General features: G+C 39.4%; 1 protein-coding gene across 3 annotated transcripts in view; it reads right to left on the bottom strand.

The window, feature by feature from the left end:
* The window catches only part of usp53b (ubiquitin specific peptidase 53b), a 111,723-nt gene that overhangs the window by 21,365 nt on the left and 68,253 nt on the right, over positions 1 to 22,105 (bottom strand). For all 3 annotated transcript variants that reach the window (XR_014603946.1, XM_084096506.1, XM_084096507.1), the window contains exons 11-12: positions 16,173 to 16,286; positions 15,189 to 15,314 (exon numbers count right to left, since the gene is read on the bottom strand). Coding sequence is in view for 2 of the 3 variants with exons in the window: in XM_084096506.1 (XP_083952632.1) it covers positions 15,189 to 15,314; positions 16,173 to 16,286 (240 nt within the window). In the remaining variant the exon portion in view is untranslated. The remainder of the gene's footprint in view (positions 1 to 15,188; positions 15,315 to 16,172; positions 16,287 to 22,105) is intronic.

Here is a 22,105-nt window from a genome sequence, read left to right as displayed (position 1 = left end):
CTCAGTGACATTCCATACGTTGTACTGCCCGGTAAATCGCCCAGTCCATGTGTGTAACCCCCACATGTTACCTCCCTACGGGCAGGATGTGGCTTCCGCAGCATATTCCTTCCAATGAAAGGGGTACGCTTTCCCAGTGGTCTTGTGGAACAACAGTGACTTCCCTGGCTTAAGCCCTGTCCTATCTCCACCTCAATAATGTGGGGGATCAGAAGGCTTTTGTCTAGGCACTGGAAGGTGGCAGCTCTAGTGGCATTTTAATAGAGGATTCCAATCAGTCGACATGTTGACTACGTCGAACGTGACCGAACTGGTAGGGAATGTCTCGGTTACGTATGTAACCCTCGTTCCCTGAAGGAGGGAACGGAGACGTAGTCCCTTCGCCACTATTGCTGGACCACCGCTAACTCCGGGCTCTGCTCGGCTCCTCAGTGAAAAACAACTGGTGCGTGCATCCACTTCCGTATTTATACCCGCGCTGTGGGGCGGAGCGTGTGCTGCAATTATTGCACGCCAATGTGCATTGGCTCATTTTAACAATACTCGAAGATGACAGGCTCCCTAAGCGTGATCTCAATCAGTCGACACGTCGACTACATCTCCGTTCCCTCCTTCAGGGAACGAGGGTTACATACGTAACCGAGATGTTGCATATGTAAAAGTATGAGAAATCAAACATTTTCAGGGGACTCTATAATTTCTCTAATTATTAGGGCCCAAGCCCTGAAAGGGCGAAGGCCCTATTGTTTTCGTTAGGATTATTAGGGCCCAAGCCCTGAAAGGGCGAAGGCCCTATTGTTTTCGTAAGGATTATTAGGGCCCAAGCCCTGAAAGGGCGAAGGCCCTATTGTTTTCGTAAGGATTATTTTTTTTTTCTTTTTTTTTCTTTTTTTTTTCTTCATTATTTTTTTTTTGCCTTTTTGCCACTTTTGGGGCCCTTAACATGCTCAAAAACTCTTGAAACTTTGCACACAGGTCAGAACCCACGGCCATCAGGGCCGGACTGAAGCTGGTACCCGGGCGTGGCAGGGGGGCTTGACAGCGCCCCCTGGAATGGGGTCCGAAATCTTGGTCCATATATCAAACACGCTTGCATGTAATAATATGAAACTCAGTACACATATAGATCTCATCGGGCCACACAACTTTCGTGCTCTAAGTTTTACAAAAGCCCAACAGGAAGTCGGTTATTATACATTGTTTGGAAAACGCATACAATGGAATGTGAAATACTCCTCCTAGGGAATTCATCCGATCGCCGCCAAACTCGGTGTGAATGAAGTCAAGACATTGAGGATGAATTCTTGCGAACAGATTTTTGATATCTCGAACGGTTTGGCCGTGGCGAGGAAACGAATTTATGGCGAATAATGGGACACAGGAAGTGTGTTATAACTTCTGCATACATTATCTGATCTTGCTGAAACTTCAGCAGTGTGTTCGTTGTAAGAGGCCGATCACATGGATGTGACCTTTGTGAGTCAAAGTTATAGCGCCACCAACTGGCAACAGGAAGTGTGTCACTTTCAAAATGCTTTGAAATCACTTTCTTATTTTTACCCGATTTGCTTAAAACTTTATGTGTATAATGTAGACACACAGCAGATGTAGACCTGTGAAAGGATTATTGATATCTTAGATACTGTTGCCGTGGCAACGCATCAAACTTTAATATTTTTTTCGGATGCGTTTGAGACTCTTAGCATGCTTGAAATTGGATGAAACTTGACAGATACATCCCATTTATTAGCCAGTAGACATGTGAAAAGTTTCAGAAACGGGCGTGGCAGGGGGGCTCAACAGCGCCCCCTTGAACGGGGTCTGAAAACTTGGTCCATATATCAAACACGCTTGCATGAATTAATATGAAACTCGGTACACATATAGATATCATCGGGCCGAACAACTTTCCCTCTGTCAAGTTTCACGCCAGCCCAACAGGAAGTCAGCTATTATGGGTTGTTTGGAAAACGCTTGCTGTGGAATGTGAAATACTCCTTCTAGAAAATTCATCCCATCCCCACCAAACTCGGTGTGCATGAAGTCAAGACATTGAGGATGCTAAAGTGCGGACGGATTTTTGATATCTCGAACGGTTTGGCCGTGGCGAGGAAACGAATTTATGGCGAGAAAAGAGAGACACGAAGTGTTATAACTTCTGCATACATTAACTGATCTTGATGAAACTTCAGCAGTGTGTTCGTGGTAAGAGGCCGGTCAGATGGATGCAACTATTGTGAGTCAAAGTTATAGCGCCACCAACTGGCAACAGGAACTGTGTCACTTTCAAAATGCTTTTGACAAAATGAGGGGGTTACTTTTACCCACAGTTACAAAAATCAGTACATATATTGGTCTCATCGAGCCGGACAAGTTTTTCATTTACAGTCATTAGCTCTGACCAACAGGAAGTCAGATATTTTGCTTTGAATGTGGATTTATTTGCAAAATCGGCCTCTGAATTTTATATATATATATATATATATATATATATATATATATATATATATATATATTTTAAAGTGACAAGACAGAGAATATTACTTGTCCGATATATATATATATATATATATATATATATATATATATATATATATATATATATATATATATATATAAATATAGCTGCGAGCAGCGATGGAGGGCCCAAGCCGGTGACACCGCCACCCCGGTGCCTTTAGTGTAACTAAAGGCACCAGGGTGGTGATGCCACCGGCTTGGGCCCGCAATCGCTGCTCGCAGCTATATTATTATTAGGGCCCAAGCCCTGAAAGGGCGAAGGCCCTATTGTTTTCGGTAGGATTATTATTATTATTATTATTATTATTATTATTTTGTCAAGGTTCCGGGCACTTTTGGGGCCCTTAACATGCTCGAAAACTCTTGAAACTTTGCACACGGGTCAGAACCCGCGGCCATCAGGGCCGGGCTGAAGCTGGTACCCGGGCGTGGCAGGGGGGCTCGACAGCGCCCCCTGGAACGGGATCCGAACACTTGTCCATAAATCAAACACACTTGCATGTAATAATATGAAACTCAGAACACATATAGATCTCATCGGGCCGAACAACTTTCGTGCTCTAAGTTTTACGCCAGCCCAACAGGAAGTCGGCTATTATGGGTTGTTTGGAAACGCATGCTGTGGAATTTAATGTACTCCTCCTAGGGAATTGATCCAATCGCCTGCAAACTCGGTCAGCATGAAGTCAAGACATTGAGGATGCTAAATTGCGGACGGATTTTTGATATCTCGAACGGTTTGGCCGTGGCGAGGAAACGAATTTATGGCGAATAATGAAAACAGGAAGTGTGTTATAACTCCTGCATACATTAACTGATCTTGATGAAACTTCAGCAGTGTGTTCGTGGTAAAAGGCCGATCACATGGATGTGACTATTGTGAGTCAAAATTATAGCGCCACCAACTGGCAGCAGGAAGTGTGTCACTTTCAAAATGCTTTGAAATCACCCTCTTATTTTTACCCGATTTGCTTCAAACTTTATGTGTATAATGTAAACACACGGCAGATGTAGACCTGTGAAAGGATTATAGATATCTTAGATACTGTTGCCGTGGCAACGCATCAAACTTTAATATTCTTTTTTGATGCTTTTGAGACTCTTAACATACTTGAAATTGGATGAAACTCGACAGACACATCACATTTATTAGCCCGTAGACATGTGCAAAGTTTCAGAAACGGGCGTGGTGAGGGGCTCAGTAGCGCCACCTTTAGTCATAAGTGGGGGGGTTAGTTTTATCAACAGCAACAAAACTTGGTATGTGTATTGTTCTCATCAAGACGGACAACTTTCTAATTGACATTAACTATCTCCGACCAACAGGAAGAGAGATATTTTGGTTTGAATGTGGATTTTCTAAAGAATTTTCTCTCCCTCTCTCTGTGTCTCTGTGTGTGTGAGGGGAGGGGGGATTTGACTATTGCTTTTATATTGTTAATCAAGGTTTCAGGGGCTTTTGGGGTCCTTAACGTGCTCAAAAACTCTTGAAACTTTGCACACAAGTCAGAACCCCCTGCCATCAGGGACGGGCAGAAGCTGGTACCCGGGCGTGGCTGGGGGGCTCAACAGCGCCCCCTTGAACAGGGTTCTAAAACTTGGTCCATATATCAAACACGCTTGCATGAATTAATATGAAACTCGGTACACATATAGATCTCATCGTGCCGAACAACTTTCCCCCGGTCAAGTTTTACGCCAGCCCAACAGGAAGTCGGCTATTATGGGTTGTTTGGAAAACGCTCGCTGTGGAATGCGAAGTACTCCTCCTAGAGAATTCATCCAATCCCCACCAAACTCGGTGTGCATGAAGTCAAGACATTGAGGATGCTAAATTGCGGACGGATTTTTGATATCTCGAACGGTTTGGCCGTGGCGAGGAAACGAATTTATGGCGAGAAAAGAGAAACACGAAGTGGTATAACTTCTGCATACATTAACTGATCTTGATGAAACTTCACCAGTGTGTTCGTGGTAAGAGGCCGATCAGATGGATGTAACTATTGTGAGTCAAAGTTATAGCGCCACCAACTGGCAGCAGGAAGTGTGTCACTTTCAACATGCTTTTGACAAAAGTGGGGGGGTTAGTTTTAACTACAGTAAAAAAAAAATAGTTTGTATATTGTTCTCATCAAGCCGGACAACTTTCTAATTTACATTCATTAGCTCCGGCCATGAGGAAGTCAGATATTTTGGTCTGAATGTGGATTTTTTTGCAAAATCAGCCTCTGAATTTTTAGCCACTCCTCTTAAAATATTTATTTTATTCCCACCAAACTTTTTCAACATGATGAAAATACATTAAAGATGCTAAATTGTGAACGGATATTGAATATCTCAAACGGTTTTGCTATGGCGAGGGATTAAATTAATGTCAAAAAGGAAGCAGGAAACATCTCATAACTTCTAAAAATGTAATTATGCACCATTTATTTTTATATAAAATTATACAAATATTAGAACTAAACCCATTTTATTCTGTTTTTGCAATTCAAGAAGTATGAAAAAGTTATGAACAGGCTATTTAGTGCTATTTGGTTCAACAAAAAAAGCAAACATAGGGCTATACTGCCCTCTTGTGTCCAAAAGGATATCAAAATAGTATATAAAACGTTTTACTAGGTAGGCCTATTGTATTTAAATATAAATTTATTAGGTATATGACTGTGAGGATATTTTCCCATTGGTTAATCGATGTGTGACACGAGCGGGTGCTTTTAAATCGCTAATATAAAAGTGAAAGTAAAGACGTCCGCACAGACATTGATAATGGTGCACACACGTTGGAAAGAATGATACTTTTAAACATAACACTAAACCGCCATTAGGTGTCGCCAGGCGATCGTCTTAATGAGCGAGTCATTAATTAATTCGTTCAAACGATTCGTTCGAATGACTGAGTCATTCATGATTGAGACAGATGTTTATGGATTGGTCATTGAATCTTTGAGTCAACCGATTCGTTCAAAATGCTGAATCATTCAGTAATGAGAAAACAAGTTGCTGTGAGATGCGCGATGGTTCTGCTGTGATCTTTGTTTAACTATTTTTGCTGCTGAAACAGAACAAAAACAGTCAATATTGCATCTAAAATGTAAGTGACTTAATTGTAACTGTTTATTAACCTGTTGTATGAAATCAATGTCACAGTTTCAATCGTGATTGTATTCAGGAAATAGTTGCCTACTCGTCAAGTGAGGTTGCTTAACTCTATCATATGTTATAAAATATATAAAAACTCCATATTTGTAATTTTTATAGTCAGTATGTTGTTAACTGGGTTGCTTTTTTGTGTGCTGCGCTCATTTGTTTACAATTCTCCTGGAGAAGCTGCATGAGCCTCAGCAGTGCAACCTTGTTACCATTGATCAGTAATACATTTATTATTAACTGCTGATTGCAACTTAAAATGAATGCAATGAAATTAGAATAATCTCTCGTTTTAGTGATTCCCAAGTTATTTTTTTGTTATTGACGTTCTAATCAGGATATACTCTGGTCGGGCAAGTAAAATTCTCTTTCAGGTTGGCCTATTGTATTTATATATAAATATATTAGGGATGTGACTGTGATAAAATTTTCCCACGTGTGACACCGCTGAGGGCTTTTAAATCGCTAACTATAGTATACTATATACTAGTAAAATACAGACGTCCGCACAGACATTGATAATGGTGCAGAGTAGAGCGAGCATTTTCAATGTATTCCTATGGATGTAGGAATTAACTAAAACATTTTATTTATGTTTTTGTGTCCACTGTTCAACCGCAACCGCGTTACACACACACACACATTCCAGAATTGCAATCTTGACATCGCAGCCTGTTTATTATAGCCCTAATACAATATAATAATAAAAATAGTCAACCTAACATAAACGAATTACACTGCTCTGTTTAAATAGTCAGTGGTACAATTTGTACCATTCACAGTAAGCAGAGCTCCACTGTGATGTTTTTGCGCGTGTGAAGAGGATGATTTTTTTCCATCGATATTGGAACACGAGTGAAGTACAAAGCCTATAATAAAGAATAGTTTAGCATCCAAATACATCGCAAATATTGAAACTTTTTGATTCTAATGAGAGGGTTACGTGAGACCAACACTGCTTACTTTTGTTTTTATTTTTACATTAAATTTAAAGGATTTGTTGTGGAATATTTTGAGTGTATCATAAAATCAGAATAAGGTAAGACAAGTAATATTTTCTGTCTTATATATATATATATGTGTGTGTGTGTGTGTGTGTGTGTGTGTGTGTGTGTGTGTGTATGTATATATTATATATATATATATATATATATATATATATATATATATATATATATATATATATATATATATATAGCTGCGAGCAGCGATGGAGGGCCAAAGCCGGCGGCACCGCCATCCCCGGTGCCTTTAGGTAACTAAAGGCACCGGGGTTGCGGTGCCACCGGCTTGGGCCCGTAATCGCTGCTCGCAGCTATATTTATTATTATTATTATTATTATTATTATTTTGTCAACCTTTCGGGCACTTTTGGGGCCCTTAACATGCTCGAAAACTCTTGAAACTTTGCACACAGGTCAGAACCCGCGGCCATCAGGGCTGGGCTGAAGCTGGTACCCGGGCGTGGCAGGGGGGCTCGACAGCGCCCCCTGGAACGGGATCCGAACACGTGTCCATAAATCAAACACGCTTGCATGTAATAATATGAAACTCGGTACACATATAGATCTCATCGGGCCGAACAACTTTCGTGCTCTAAGTTTTACGCCAGCCCAACAGGAAGTCGGCTATTTAGGGTTGTTTGGAAACGCATGCTGTGGAATTTAATGTACTCCTCCTAGAGAATTCATCCAATCTCCTCCAAACTCGGTCAGCATGAAGTCAAGACATTGAGGATGCTAAATTGCGGACGGATTTTTGATATCTCGAACAAACGGTTTGGCCGTGGCGAGGAAACGAATTTATGGCGAAAAAATTAAACAGGAAGTGTGTTATAACTTCTGCATACATTAACTGATCTTGATGAAACTTCAGCAGTGTGTTCGTTGTAAGAGGCCGATCGCACAGATGTGACTATTGTGAGTCAAAGTTATAGCGCCACCAACAGGCAGCAGGAAGTACATCACTATTAAAATGCTTTGAAATCACTGTCTTATTTTTACCAGATTTGCTTCAAACTTTATGTGTAGAATGTAGACACACGGCAGATGTAAACCTGTGAAATGATTATTGATATCTTAGATACTGTTGCCGTGGCAACGCATCAAACTTTAATATTCTTTTTTTATGCTTTTGAGACTCTTAACATACTTGAAATTGCATGAAACTCGACAGACACATCACATTTATTAGCCCGTAGACATGTGCAAAGTTTCAGAAACGGGCGTGGTGAGGGGCTCAGTAGCGCCACCTTTAGTCATAAGTGGGGGGGTTAGTTTTATCAACAGCAACAAAACTTGGTATGTGTATTGTTCTCATCAAGACGGACAACTTTCTAATTTACATGATATATCTCCGACCAACAGGAAGAGAGATATTTTGGTTTGAATGTGGATTTTCTGAAGAATTTTCTCTCCCTCTCTCTGTGTCTCTGTGTGTGTGAGGGGAGGGGGGATTTGACTATTGCTTTTGTATTGTTAATCAAGGTTTCAGGGGCTTTTGGGGTCCTTAACATGCTCAAAAACTCTTGAAACTTTGCACACAAGTCAGAACCCCCTCAACAGCGCCCCCTTGAAAGGGGTCCCAAAACTTGGTCCATAGATCAAACACGCTTGCATGAATTAATATGAAACTCGGTACACATATAGATCTCATCGGGCCGAACAACTTTCCCCCGGTCAAGTTTTACGCCAGCCCAACAGGAAGTCGGCTATTATGGGTTGTTTGGAAAACGCTTGCTGTGGAATGCGGAGTACTCCTCCAAGAGAATTCATCCAATCCCCATCAAACTCGGTGTGCATGAAGTCAAGACATTGAGGATTCTAAATTGCGGACGGATTTTTGATATCTCGAACGGTTTGGCCGTGGCGAGGAAACGAAATTATGGCGAGAAAAGAGAAACACGAAGTGGTATAACTTCTGCATACATTAACTGATCTTCATGAAACTTCACCAGTGTGTTCGTGGTAAGAGGCTGATCAGATGGATGTAACTATTGTGAGCCAAAGTTATAGCGCCACCAACTGGCAGCAGGAAGTGTGTCACTTTCAACATGCTTTTGACAAAAGTGGGGGGGTTAGTTTTACCAACAGTTCCAAAAATCAGTATATATATTGGTCTCATCGAGTCAGACAACTTTCTAATTTACAGTCATTAGCTCAGAGCAAAAGGAAGTCAGATATTTTGGTTTGAATGTGGATTTTTTGGATATTTCAGACTCTGAGTTTTTAGCTACTCTTCCTAACTGGTTTATTTTATTCACACCAAACTTTTTCAAAATGATGAAAATACATTAAAGATGCTAAATTGTGAACGGATATTAAACATCTCAAACGGTTTTGCTATAGTGAGGGACTAAAGTAATGTACAAAAAGGAAACTAAAAGCCTCATCTTCTAAAAATGTAATTAAAAAACATTTATTTCTATATAAAAGTATACAAATATCACAACTAAACCCATTTTATTCTTTTTTTCAATTTAATAATTATTTATAAGTTTAAAAATAGTAATTGTACTATTTAGTCCCATAAAAGTCAAGTCATACATAGGGCTATACTGCCCTCTTGTGTTCAAAATCAGGTAGGCCTATTGTATCTACATAAAAATATACTAGGTTTGTGACGTTGAGAATATTTTACCACTGGTTAATCTATGTGTCACACCGCTGGGGGCTTTTGAATCGCCAACTTAAAAACGAAAGTAAAATATGCTCGTCCGCACTGACATTGATAGTGGTTGAGCGAGCGTTTCAAATGAATTCCTATGGAAGCCATGAGCATTTTAGTTTCATTTTAAAATTAGCACCTTTCGGGGGGTGGATTGCTTGGAATTATTTTACAAAAGCACAATGTTGTGTTTTATTGTGACTGTACACAAATATAAGTTAACACTTTGCAGTTTGAATGTCGTCCTGTATAATGACGGAGTATGTTTTTATGTGTCCACTGTTCAATCGCGCCCACGCCACACACACACACACGGTTTACTATCTTTGTGGGGACTCTCCATAGACTTAATGGTTTTTATACTGTACAAACTGTATATTCTATCTCCTCACACTAACCCTACCCCTAAACCTACCTATCCCAGAAAACTTTCTGCATTTTTACATTTCCAAAAAAACTCATTCTGTATGATTTATAAACTTGTTTACCCATGGGGACATCTATTTAGGTCCCCACTGTGACATGAGTCCCCATGAGTCTGTGTGCATTCAGGTTGAAGTCCCCACCGGGATAGGAAAACATGAACACATACACACACACACACACACACACACACACACACACACACACACACTCCAGCATTGCAATCTTGACATCGCAGCCTGTTCATTATAGCCTTAATAAAATATAATAATAAAATAGTTAACCTAACATATAAAAATTACACTGCTCTAAATAGTCAGTAGTACAATTCGTACATTCACAGTAAGCACCGCTCCACTGTGATGTTTCAAGCACATTTTTGCGCGTGTGAAGAGGATGATTTTTTTCGTCGATATTGGATCACGAGTGAAGAACAAAGCCTATAATAAAGAATAGTTTAGCATCCAAATACATCGCAAATGCTGAAACATTTTGATTCTAATGAGAGGGTTACGTGAGCCCAACAGTGCTTACTTTCGTTTTTATTTTTACATTAAATTTAAAAGATTTGTTGTGGAATATTTTGAGTGTATCATAAAATCAGAATAAGGTAATAAGTTTTCTGTCTTTTATATATATATATATATATATATATATATATATATATATATATATATATATATATATATATATATATATATATATATTTATATATAAATATAGCTGCGAGCAGCGATGAAGGGCCAAAGCCGGTGGCACCGCCACCCCGGTGCCTTTAGGTAACTAAAGGCAACGGGGTTGCGGTGCCACCGGCTTGGGCCCGTAATCGCTGCTCGCAGCTATATTTATTATTTTTTTCGACTTCTCGGGCACTTTTGGGGCCCTTAACATGCTCGAAAACTCTTGAAACTTTGCACACAGGTCAGAACCCGCGGCCATCAGGGCCGGGCTGAAGCTGGTACCCGGGAGTGGCAGGTGGGCTCAACAGCGCCCCCTTGAACCGGGTCCAAAAACTTGGTCCATATATCAAACACGCTTGCATGAATTAATATGAAACTCGGTACACATATAGATCTCATCGGGCCGAACAACTTCCACACTCTATGTTATTAGCTCCGCCCAACAGGAAGTCAGCTATTATGGGTTGTTTGAAAAACGCATCCTCTGGAATTTGAAATACTCCTCCTAGAGAATTCATCCAATCGCGACCAAACTCGGTCAGCATGAAGTCAAGACATTGAGGATGCTAAATTGCGGACGGAATTTTGATATCTCGAACGGTTTGGCCGTGGCGAGGAAGCTAATTTACGGCAAGAAAACAGAAACAGGAAGCGTGTTATAACTTCTGCATACATTAACTGATCTTGATGAAACTTCAGCAGTGTGTTCGTTGTAAGAGGCCGATCACAAGGATGTGACTATTGTGAGTCAAACTTATAGCGCCACCAACTGGCAACAGGAAGTGTGTCACTTTCAAAATGCTTTGAAATCACCCTCTTATTTTTACCCGATTTGCTTAAAACTTTATGTGTATAATGTAGACACACGGCAGATGTAGACCTGTGAAAGGATTATTGATATCTTAGATACTGTTGCCGTGGCAACGCATCAAACTTTAATATTCTTTTCGGATGCTTTTGAGACTCTTCACATGCTTGAAAATGCATGAAAGTCGACAGACACATCACATTTATTATCCAGTAGACATGTGCAAAGTTTCAGAAACGGGCGTGGTGGAATGGCTCAGTAGCGCCACCTTTAGTCAAAAATGGGGGCTTAGTTTTTCCTAGAATCACAAAACTTGGTACGTATATTGTTCTCATCAAGCCGGACAACTTTCTAATTTACAGTCATTAGCTCAGACCAACAGGAAGTCAGATATTTTGGTTTGAATGTGGATTTTCTGGAGAATTTTCTCTCTGTCTCGGTGTGTCTGTGTGTGTGTGGGGGGTGGGGGATTTGTCTATTCCATCTTTGTTTTTCAAGGTTTCAGGGGCTTTTGGGGCCCTTAACGTGCTCAAAAACTCTTGAAACTTTTCACACAGGTCAGAACCCACGGTCATCAGGGCCGGGCTGACACTGGTACCCGGGCATGGCAGGGGGGCTCAACAGCGCCCCCTTGAACACGGTCTGAAAACTTGGTCCATATATCAAACACGCTTGCATGAATTAATATGAAACTCGGTACACATATAGATCTCATGATCTTGATGAAACTTCAGCAGTGTGTTCGTTGTAAGAGGCCGATCAGATGGATGTAACTATTGTGAGTCAAAATTATAGCGCCACCAACTGGCAGCAGGAAGTGTGTCACTTTCAAAATGCTTTTGTCAAAAGTGGGGGGGGGGTTAGTTTTACCAACAGTTACAAAAATCAGTACGTATATTGGTCTCATCGAGCCGGACAACTTTCTAATTTACAGTCATTAGCTCCGACCAACAGGAAGTCAGATATTTTGGTTTGAATGTGGATTTATTTGCAAAATCAGCCTCTGCATTTTTACCCACTCCTCTTAAGTGGTTTATTTTATTCTCACCAAACTTTTTCAACATGATGAAAATACATTAAAGATGCTAAATTGTGAACGGATACTAAATATCTCAAACGGTTTTGCTATGGCGAGGGATTAAAGTAATGTCAAAAAAGGAAACAGTAAAAGCCTCATATCTTCTAAAAATTAAATTATACAACATTTATTTCTATATACAATTATACAAATATCAGAACTAAACCCAGTTTTGGGTTTATTCAGTTTTTTCAATGCAAGAATTATGTATAAGTTTAAAAACAGCCAGAATGCGCTATTTAGTAAAAATAAAAAAGTCATACATAGGGATATACTGCCCTATTGTGTTCAAAATCAGGTAGGCCTATTACAAAATGACGGAGTAGCCTATGTTTTTATGTTTCCACTGTTCGATCACGCCCGCGCCTCACACACACACACACACACACACACACACAAACACACACACAAACACACACACAAACACACACACTGTGCATTCCAGCATTGCAATCTTGACATCAATGCAATCTAGCCGTAATAAAATATAATAATAAAATAGTCAACCTATTTGCAGCAAATGATAGTAGATTTCAGATCAATATATTTGTTTTCCTTACAATTTTAATTAACACTATCTTTATTCTCATCTGAATTATAAATAATTTATTTCTGTATAAAATAATACTACCAATTGAATATATAGTATTTCCAAAAGAGGGCAGTATTGGATTATTTTTAAACAGGGTTGGATGAATCCTTGAGAACAGTGTTTTACTGTAAAGAAAAGCAGAGCCAAGTGAAGCAGAGCGAGCGTTTTCAATGAATTCCTATGGAAGTAGGAATGAACTAAAGAACTAAAATAAAATCACTCGGTTCTGCTCGCTCCTCGCCGTTGCATGCTCCTCGCCGTGGACATTGTTATGAATGCCCGTGGGCAGCAATATACCCTTGTTGCTTCATTATGAACACTCCGTGATATATTATCCCCGCTTCAGTTTTGGCACTCTGCCAGCTAGATACATGAGTGTTTCAACCAGGTACTGTACCCGGACTGTGGGGGCTTTAGCTCTTTGTTGTGTTAATCTGCTACGGCGTGTGTAACATTTTTCTGTCAACTCTGCAGATATCGATATTAAATTAAAATAAATGCCTTAAGCCTTGTGTTTTTTAAAAAAGTTTGATTGTTTTTTTTTTAAAATATATTATTTTATGCCTAAACATACCCAGTCACAAAAAAATATTAAAGCTATCCTATGGCTTTATATTACTTTAACACAGTAAAGGGCTCATACTGTAGGCCTACATTTGGCTAATTATTTCCAATGCTATCACGGTTCATAACCTCATCATCTAGAAACTGCCACATAGGACATGAAGATATCATAGGGGATTGTGAACATATTTCACTGGAACTTCATCTTCATTACATCTATATATATATATATTATTATTATTATTATTATTATTATTTTTCTTTAACTTAACTGAAAAAAGGTTTTAAAATAAGGTCCCATTTGTTAACATTAGTTAATGCATTATGATTATGATAACTTATGATAATGCATTAACAGTATTATATTTTTTAATCTCAGGTAATACAAATACAACTGTTCATTGCTAGCTCAGGTCCATTAAAGAATATAAACAGATACAACTTTTGATTTTAATTATGTATTAGTAAATGTTGAAATTAACATTAGATTAATAGATGCTTTTGAAGCATTTTTAATTGTTAGTTCATGTTAACTAACATGTTAACTAATGTTATCAAATGGTATCTTACTGTAAAGTGTTATCAAACACAACTATATGTGGAACCTAGTAAGACTCAGTCATTCATAAGTTTACATTAATTTTAACATGAATATTAAGCCACTTTGAACAGATATATGCTTTCTGAAGCCTGTTTAATAGGACAGATGGTTTGCTGTTATTTTGGAGGTTAGCCAGTACTCAAACTTTTTTCCTGTGTGTAAGTTGCCCTTAGAAGCTCCGTCTGTCAGAGCAAGAGCCCCCAGCTGAAAATAGAAATGTTGAATCACAACGAGCGCATGGCTTCTTTCGTGTTTTCAAACTCCCAGAAAAATATCTGTAAGCTGCTATCTCAACTAAATAAACAGTGGCTGTGCATGCAGAAAAAAAAAAAAAAAAGTAATAAGGCTCACTAAAAGCTAAAAAAAATCATTGCATTGATTCATCATTAGTTAATTCATTGTAATTTAAATTTGATAGTTCTGTGGACTCTAATAGCATTTAAAAATGGTTAATAATATTAAAAGCTGATTGATTAACACCATTAGATGTAGGCCTATATATATATATATACACACACACACACACACACACGTTACAAATATTTTATTACTGTCTCGAATTCATAGCAAAAGATGCATAAATGCATACAAATTATCATATGAATCCTAATTTCAGAGACATGAAGGAGACAAAAAAAAAAAAAAAAAAAAAAAGGACAGCACTACAGTAGCAAAATAAAAGTCTAAAATTGGCTTATGTTAAAAGGGCTCTAGTGCTCATAAAAAGGTTTAGCAATTATTTTTTGGCGTGAGGATGACTGATGCATATTACCAGTGGAAACCGTATTGCAATGTGCAACACACAAATCTCCAAAAACTAAAAAATTCAAAAACTACAAGGGAAAAATGGATGAGTGTATGGTCTACACTAACATTATAATATGATTAAAGTGTAAATATTTTATGAGCACATTAGTAAAAAAGAGCATAATTGTTGTGACACTTATTCTGAGTAAATTATCATTAGAACTGCATTATTCTGTTGGATTTTTTATAAAGAAAAATATAATGGACTCTACAAAGGCTACTGTCCAAAGGATGATAATTCATTTTAGATTCAATAATGCAAATATTATAAATATTATATGTCTCTTTTATTAACATACCTTTGTGTTGGAGAGAGTCTGATCTTCGGTAGCTTCTTTCACTCTCTCTCCTCTGTCCTCCTCCGCGGTGAGAAAAATCTCTGGAAGATTCTCGAAACTTGCTGGGACTTTCTGGAAGCACTTTAACTGAGACATTGAAAATGCATAAATTGGTAGGATCAAAACTCTAAAGAGCTCTCACTCTTGGCAGAAAATTATCTTTATAATGCAATTCCTTCAAACTTTGTTTCTTTCTTTAGTTAAAGGGATATGGAAATTCTCTCACGATTTACTCACCCTCATGTAATTCCAGATGTACTTTATATGACTTTATTTCTTAAAATGAACACAAATGAAGACAAAGTGAATGTGACGGTAATCCATACAACCCCAGTTGATGAATCAATGTCTTCTGAAGTGAAACAATATGGGTGTGAAAGAAAAATACTAATATTTTAATATTTTTAAAAAATATAAACCATCGCTTCCAGCTGTCATACGTGGGTTCATGAGAGTGTCGTGAAACGCTACATCAGCATGTTGTAAAGCATGATATAACCGTGAAGCTCACGTGAGAAATGACGGGGAACCCGCATGAACCCGCATAGGACAGTTGAGTTAAATGATGGTTTATAGTTAAGAAAGTTTCAAATATTATTTAAAAATATTATTAAAAAGTATATTTTTACACCCACCAATCATTTTCCTTCAGAAGATGTTGATTCATCAGCTGGGATTGTGTGGGTTACCGTTGAGGTTGTTCTGCATGGTTTTTGAATCATTAACTTTAAGGAACTTCTCCACTTGTGTCATGGACTCACAAAGAAGGATTATTTTTCTACAAATCTTTGCTTGAGTTTATCTGAAGTAAGAAAGTCATATACAACTGGGACACATGAGGTTGAGTAAAGGATGAGAGAATTTTCAATTTTGGGTGGAGTAAGCCTTTAACCATTGCGTAGAAGCATAAAATACTGTACAGGAATAGTAATGATGATGACTTACAACGACTGGATGAAGATTGCATTGGTGTTTTGTGGGATCCCTGATTTGTTCGTTGGGAACCAGCACTCACATCTCTCACACTCTCCAGTTTCTTAGGGCATGTCAGCTGAGTGTCTGCAACAGAAATAGAGAGACAGAGAAATCACAGGGGTAAGTCTACATCCAATTAGACTTTTTTCAAATGCAGTCTTACATAAATACTCTGCCATTGCAAAAGTTTTGTTCCCTTTCGAGGGAACTCGAACTGCGTCAGTACGACACTTTGGGGAACGCCCTTAGCGTAGCGGCTCTGAAGCATGAATGAAACTAAGCCAATCTTGATTGGTGTTGCGTCATGACGTAACGTGTGACGGCATACACGGAAGCTACAAAGGGATGCTGGCACACAACAGAGTTAGCTTTTTGCTCTTCAGCAAGCACTCTGTGTCAAACTGTCTGTCCTATTTGGTGTTGTTTGTCCCATAAGAATTGTCCCAAATAAGGTCTGCATTGCAATATAGAATCTAGTGGCTTGGATCTCGCATTTGCAGAGGCAGCACGTAGATTACGGGTATACTTTGCAATAAAGATTCTGTGACTGGGATCTCGCGTTTGCCGAGGCAGTGTGTAGATAAAAGGTTAAAGGTCTGCATTGCAATACAGAATCTATAGTGGCTCGGATCTCGCGTTTGCTGAGGCAGCGCGTAGATTACTGGTCTATTCTGCAAAGATTCTGTGGCTGAGATCTCGTGTTGCTGAGGCAGCGCGTAGATTAAAGGTCTGCATTGCAATACAGAATCTATAGTGGCTCGGATTTCGCGTTTGCCGAGGCAGCATGTAGATTACGGGTCTACTCTGCAATAAAGATGTGTGGGTGCGAGGCATTCACAGTCAGCTCCTGAGGGTGCTGGCAGTGTTCATTGAGAAATATCTCGGCGCGCGTGCATCCGTGTGCTGTCGGATGTTTCAACCTCGCACCTGTTGACTTTCTTCTCGAGGGATGAAAGCCAAATAAATTGTAACGGCTCGGATCTAGCATTTTCCGAGGCAGCGTGTAGATTACGAGACCGTATAAATAAATATTAAAACAGTATTGTCTGGTGATTATGGCTGCATTTAATTCTATGAAATTAAAATGATGGAATATTATCTGACTTTAAGAAGTTAGATATTTTAATTCAGCCTACAATCCAGACCGTGTTTCACTTATCCAGTGTTTATGGCTGCATTTAATTCTGAGGAATTAAAATTATGATCAGCGAATGTTGAAAATAGTTTTTGATTTTTCCCTGCCGGTTCTCCGCCTCAGGGTGTCGAGAACGAAACCGAAAGAGCCTCCCCTCTGGGGAGCCCTCAGGAAATCGGTGTCTGTATCCCACCGTAAAGTGCGCTTCGGGACACATCGGTTTCCAGCGAACGCACACTGCTCTGTCTGCCCCACAGGCTTGTGGGCCAGGCAGCGCTCGCGTCCACACATCGAGAATCGTTTCGACCAAACCCTGCCGGATAGCCGCTTCAGGGGATCGAGAACAAATCTCGAATAATACCTGAAATCAGTCTCAAGAGACTGGTTCCCTTAGTAGAATATTTCAAAGCATGGCAAGACCTGCCAAATATTTCTCCTTGGGTCCTGCACACAATCGGCAGTTCGATTCCACCCACCGAAATTCAACGGGTTGGTGTGGAATGCAGCCGACCCAGTGCAGGGTTGGGTATTGGAACAGGAAGTAAACTCCCTGCTGATAAAAGAGGCCATAGAGTGTGTTTCTCTGCCGGACAGGGAGTCCGGGTTCTACAGCCGCTACTTCATAGTTCCCAAGAAGGATGGAGAGTTGCGCCAACTTTAGATCTAAGGCATTTGAATCGGTCTCTGAGGCGATTCAGGTTCAATATGCTCACTATTCCCATCATCGTGAGTCAGATCAAATCTGAGGATTGGTTTGTCACGATAGATCTAAGGGATGCATACTTCCACATATCCATCCTTCCATCTCACAGGAAGTTCCTGAGGTTTGCTTTCGGGGGCGAAGCATTCCAATATTGTGTATAAGTGTCGTATCGACGCAGTTCAAGTTCCCTCGAAAGGGAACATCTCGGGTTACGACTCTAACCATTGTTCCCTGAGAAATGGAACGAGAACTGCGTCCTTCCACCACGCCTTCCCCTGCCTGGGAGCGACTTGCTTCATCGCAGAAGCTAACTCTGTTGTGTGCCGGCGTCTCTTTGTAGCTTCCGTGTATGCCGTCACACGTTACGTCATGACGCAACACCAATCAAGATTGGCTTAGTTTCATTCATGCTTCAGAGCCGCTATGCTAAGGGCGTTCCCCGAAGTGTCGTATCGTCGCAGTTCTCGTTCCCTTTCTCAGGGAACAAGGGTTACAGTAGTACCCCAAGACGTTTTTTAAGTAGAAGAATTACATTTAAATTTAGTTCAGTGTGTTTCAAAACAATAAAAACACACAAAAATGTTTTAATACAGTAATATAAACTGTAAGAACTCTAAGTTCTAACTTTGCATTTATATTTAGTGTTCACATGTCAATAATTTGCAGTGTTGTTATTGTTAAGTAAAACCATAATTTTCAAAAAGAGCAGTGAGAACATTCTATTAAACTTTTTCTTTTGTGCTCCACAGAAAAAAGACAAACCAGATAAGAAAGAAACACAAGTTTGGAAAGACATAAGGGATAGTAAATGATGACTGGGCTTAACTGTTGGCTGGTGTAATCTTTTGCAAAATACAGTATTTGCAAGTAACAACAACATAAATTTTATTTAGTCATAACACATGCAAGGGGCATATAATGTGATTAGTATCAGTGCACTACAGTTTAATAGTATCTACAGGTATATTGCTTTAGATTGACCTATTTTCATGGTGTGTTCGCAGAGAAAGACCTTTTACGATTTGATTCTGTATCTCATCCAAAGAAAGTTAAGTAATCAAATAAACCAATGCAATCTGCAACTCATCAAACAGCTTTGGGTAGAGATGGCCTGCTAAACTATATTACATCTCTGCTGCGTCTGCACACTTCTGATGGGAGAGAGAGAGAGGACAAACTTGCTTATCATGTGCTTATATAGGACACGCAGTGAGCCGCCCTAGATGTATAAAGAGAAAAAACAAGTGCATGGATTACTGCATTCCCCATAGATGAAGAGCAATGTGGATAATCACACATTAAACATACAGTATGGCATTTTTCGCCACTAGGGGTCGCTAACCTATTTACAATAACAAAGGCGTAGATTGATGACGCAACATTTGCTAAGAACTATGGATCTTGTCGTCAACGTCAAGCCGACCGATCTAATAATGTTTATGTATGACTGAATACATCGATGCTTTTATCATGACTGTGATATGAAGCAGTTCGGGATTGCTAAGAGACAGCTATCAGCTCCACATGCGACGTGAGTCCCGCGGATATAAAAGGAATATGGACATTTCATTCTACCGAACTACACGCAAATGCAGAATTACTACTCACAGGTAGGGCTGCAACAAACGATTATTTTGATAATCGATTAATTTAACGATTATTAGAACAATTAATCGACTAATCGTTGATTATTTCGCCGACTAATCAGTAAGTTTTAGAACGATTATTCAGCTTTTTCAATTAGTTAAAACTAGGGATGGGACTTTTCCTCGACAAAACGACCGACATTCGACACATGCTCCACTCGACAAAAAAAATAGAGTGTCGACATGTCGAGGGGGCGGGGCTTGTGGGATTTCCAAATTGCATTTTTTTTTTTTTTTGGCTTTTAATTTATTACATTTCCTCGGTTACTTTAACCTCGGTTCCCTGAGAGATAAAGGAACGAGTATTGCGCTGCAAACGCTATGAGAAAACTCCTTTTCTCGAGAAAAGAACGACCATGGTGTGCAAACAGAAGCAGCAGCGGAAATATGCACGATCCGCGAGTGCTGAAGACGTTCTGCACGGCTTTGATGGGTGCGCAGGAGGACACAAATGGGCGGCGACAGCTTCTTCCATTGGCGGGAGCTTTTTCCTAAGCGCCGTCAACAGAAAGAACGTTAACTGTACGCAGTGTTGCCAGATTGGGCGGGTTCCCGCCCAATTGGGCGGTTTTGAATTTGATTGTGCGGGTAAAAAAGGGTTTGGGCGGGTGGACAAAATTTGGGCTGGTTTGGGGTCAGTTCGGCGGTTTTCAAACATCTACATTTTAAAGTCTAATTGGTTAAAAAACTAAACTAAAGTGTGCATGTAGTCCATAAAATCAGTCATCATGACATTACTGTACACACACGCCCATGCAGAGTCAGCTGGCGTTGGTGTTGACATCACAGACGAGCACGCACTTTTAGCCAATCAGCGATCAGCAGGCAGATGCGAATGAGCGCGATAAGTTGTAGCTGTATATTCCGTATATTCAAGTGATCGCTAATGCCAAAGTGATAGCCTACCAAACAGTAAGTTGTATCTGCACAGTAAAGAGTGAGATAGTGAGCAACTCTAAAAACGTACATGTGGTGGGAGATATGGTGACTATAACTCTGAGAGGAGAGAGCACAGTTGAATGACTTGAAATGAAATCAAATATGGGACTACTCCTGTCCATGGTCATGTGCACACTAGCCTAACCTTACCAGACATCGGCAACTTTTACACCGTCCAGACTGCACTATACTCGACCCTGACAGCTGCTGAAAAAGGTTTGAATCGATGAATCCGTTTTTTCCTGCTAAATTCTGCGTTATGTTCTGCAATGTGTACGTCCGAGGGTTAAAGTCATCGGTTAATTTCTTGATTGCCGTTTTGACAGTGTCCATCTGGACATTTTAGTCATATTGGCTAATTCTCCTTAATTATTGCCCTATTTTGATCTGTTTTCCTGGATTTTTTATTTTATTTTTTATTTTATTTTATCATTGTTATTTTGTTTTAAGGAGATACAAATTGTGCTTATCAACCTTGAATCAAAGAGTATAGAAGTAACAAGAGGCGAAACTCCGTTGCAGTTTTGACAACAGCCACTAGGTGGCGCTTCGGTAGCGCGGCCGCCATTTTGGACTGAACCAACGGCTTTACCGTTAGCACAACTACTGTACAGCATTAACATTATGTCTGGAAATAATTGGAAACAAAGAAAACAGTGTTCTGCCATCAACTGCAACAACTACCAGTGTACAACCAATCAACTAGCATTTCATAGATTCCCCAAAGATCCAGAGAGGTAAAGTAGAAAAGGTTTTTATTAACTTTAAAGTGAGCTAACGTCAACGATAACAGGTGCTGTAACGTTAATGTAAGCTATCCCATAACCGCAGTAAGTTAACAGTTTGCTAATGTTATGTATTTGGTCGAAATTGTCAAGACTCGAAATGGGCTTTTTAAATCGCATACTTTCAGAGATACATGAACACCTAACCTGGCAAATGACCGCTTTATTAATTCATTGTTATCACTAAATTAACCCTTTAACTTTTTTTCGCATAAACATGAAAATCACTATCCAAACTTAAATGGTTGTAATTCAAGAATGCTTTGGAATTTAGACCTATGGTTGGTCTTGTTTTAATTTGTCAGATTATTGTTGAAGTGAAATAAATTATGAAAGTGAAACAGAAAAAAGTTATATAAGTTTGAGTTTATTAAAATGTACAAATTTAAAATATAATTATTTATATTTTATATAAAATATATATATTACAAAATATATTTTACTCTAGAACTGCAAGAAAATGAAAGCAAAAAATCTGAACAAGTTGTGTTCCACATTTTAGGTTGATATGTTGATATCTCGCTCCCTCACCCTTTCTGCCGTGTGCTCTAACGTTACACGGTTTGGAGCTGCGCGCTCTTGCTCGCTCGCTCTAGATTCCGGGTGATTCCGGATCTTCCGGGAGACATGGGATGTCTGCTCTAGAGATATTAAAAACTAGAAACTACTTTTTAGTTCATTTAACCGCTTTTGAA

The sequence above is a fragment of the Abramis brama genome (genome assembly GCF_963993115.1).
Source record: "Abramis brama genome assembly, chromosome: 2".
Lineage (NCBI taxonomy): Eukaryota > Metazoa > Chordata > Actinopteri > Cypriniformes > Leuciscidae > Abramis > Abramis brama.
The sequence above is the reverse complement of the archived record's forward strand: the minus strand, read 5'-3'. Positions and strand labels throughout refer to the sequence as shown.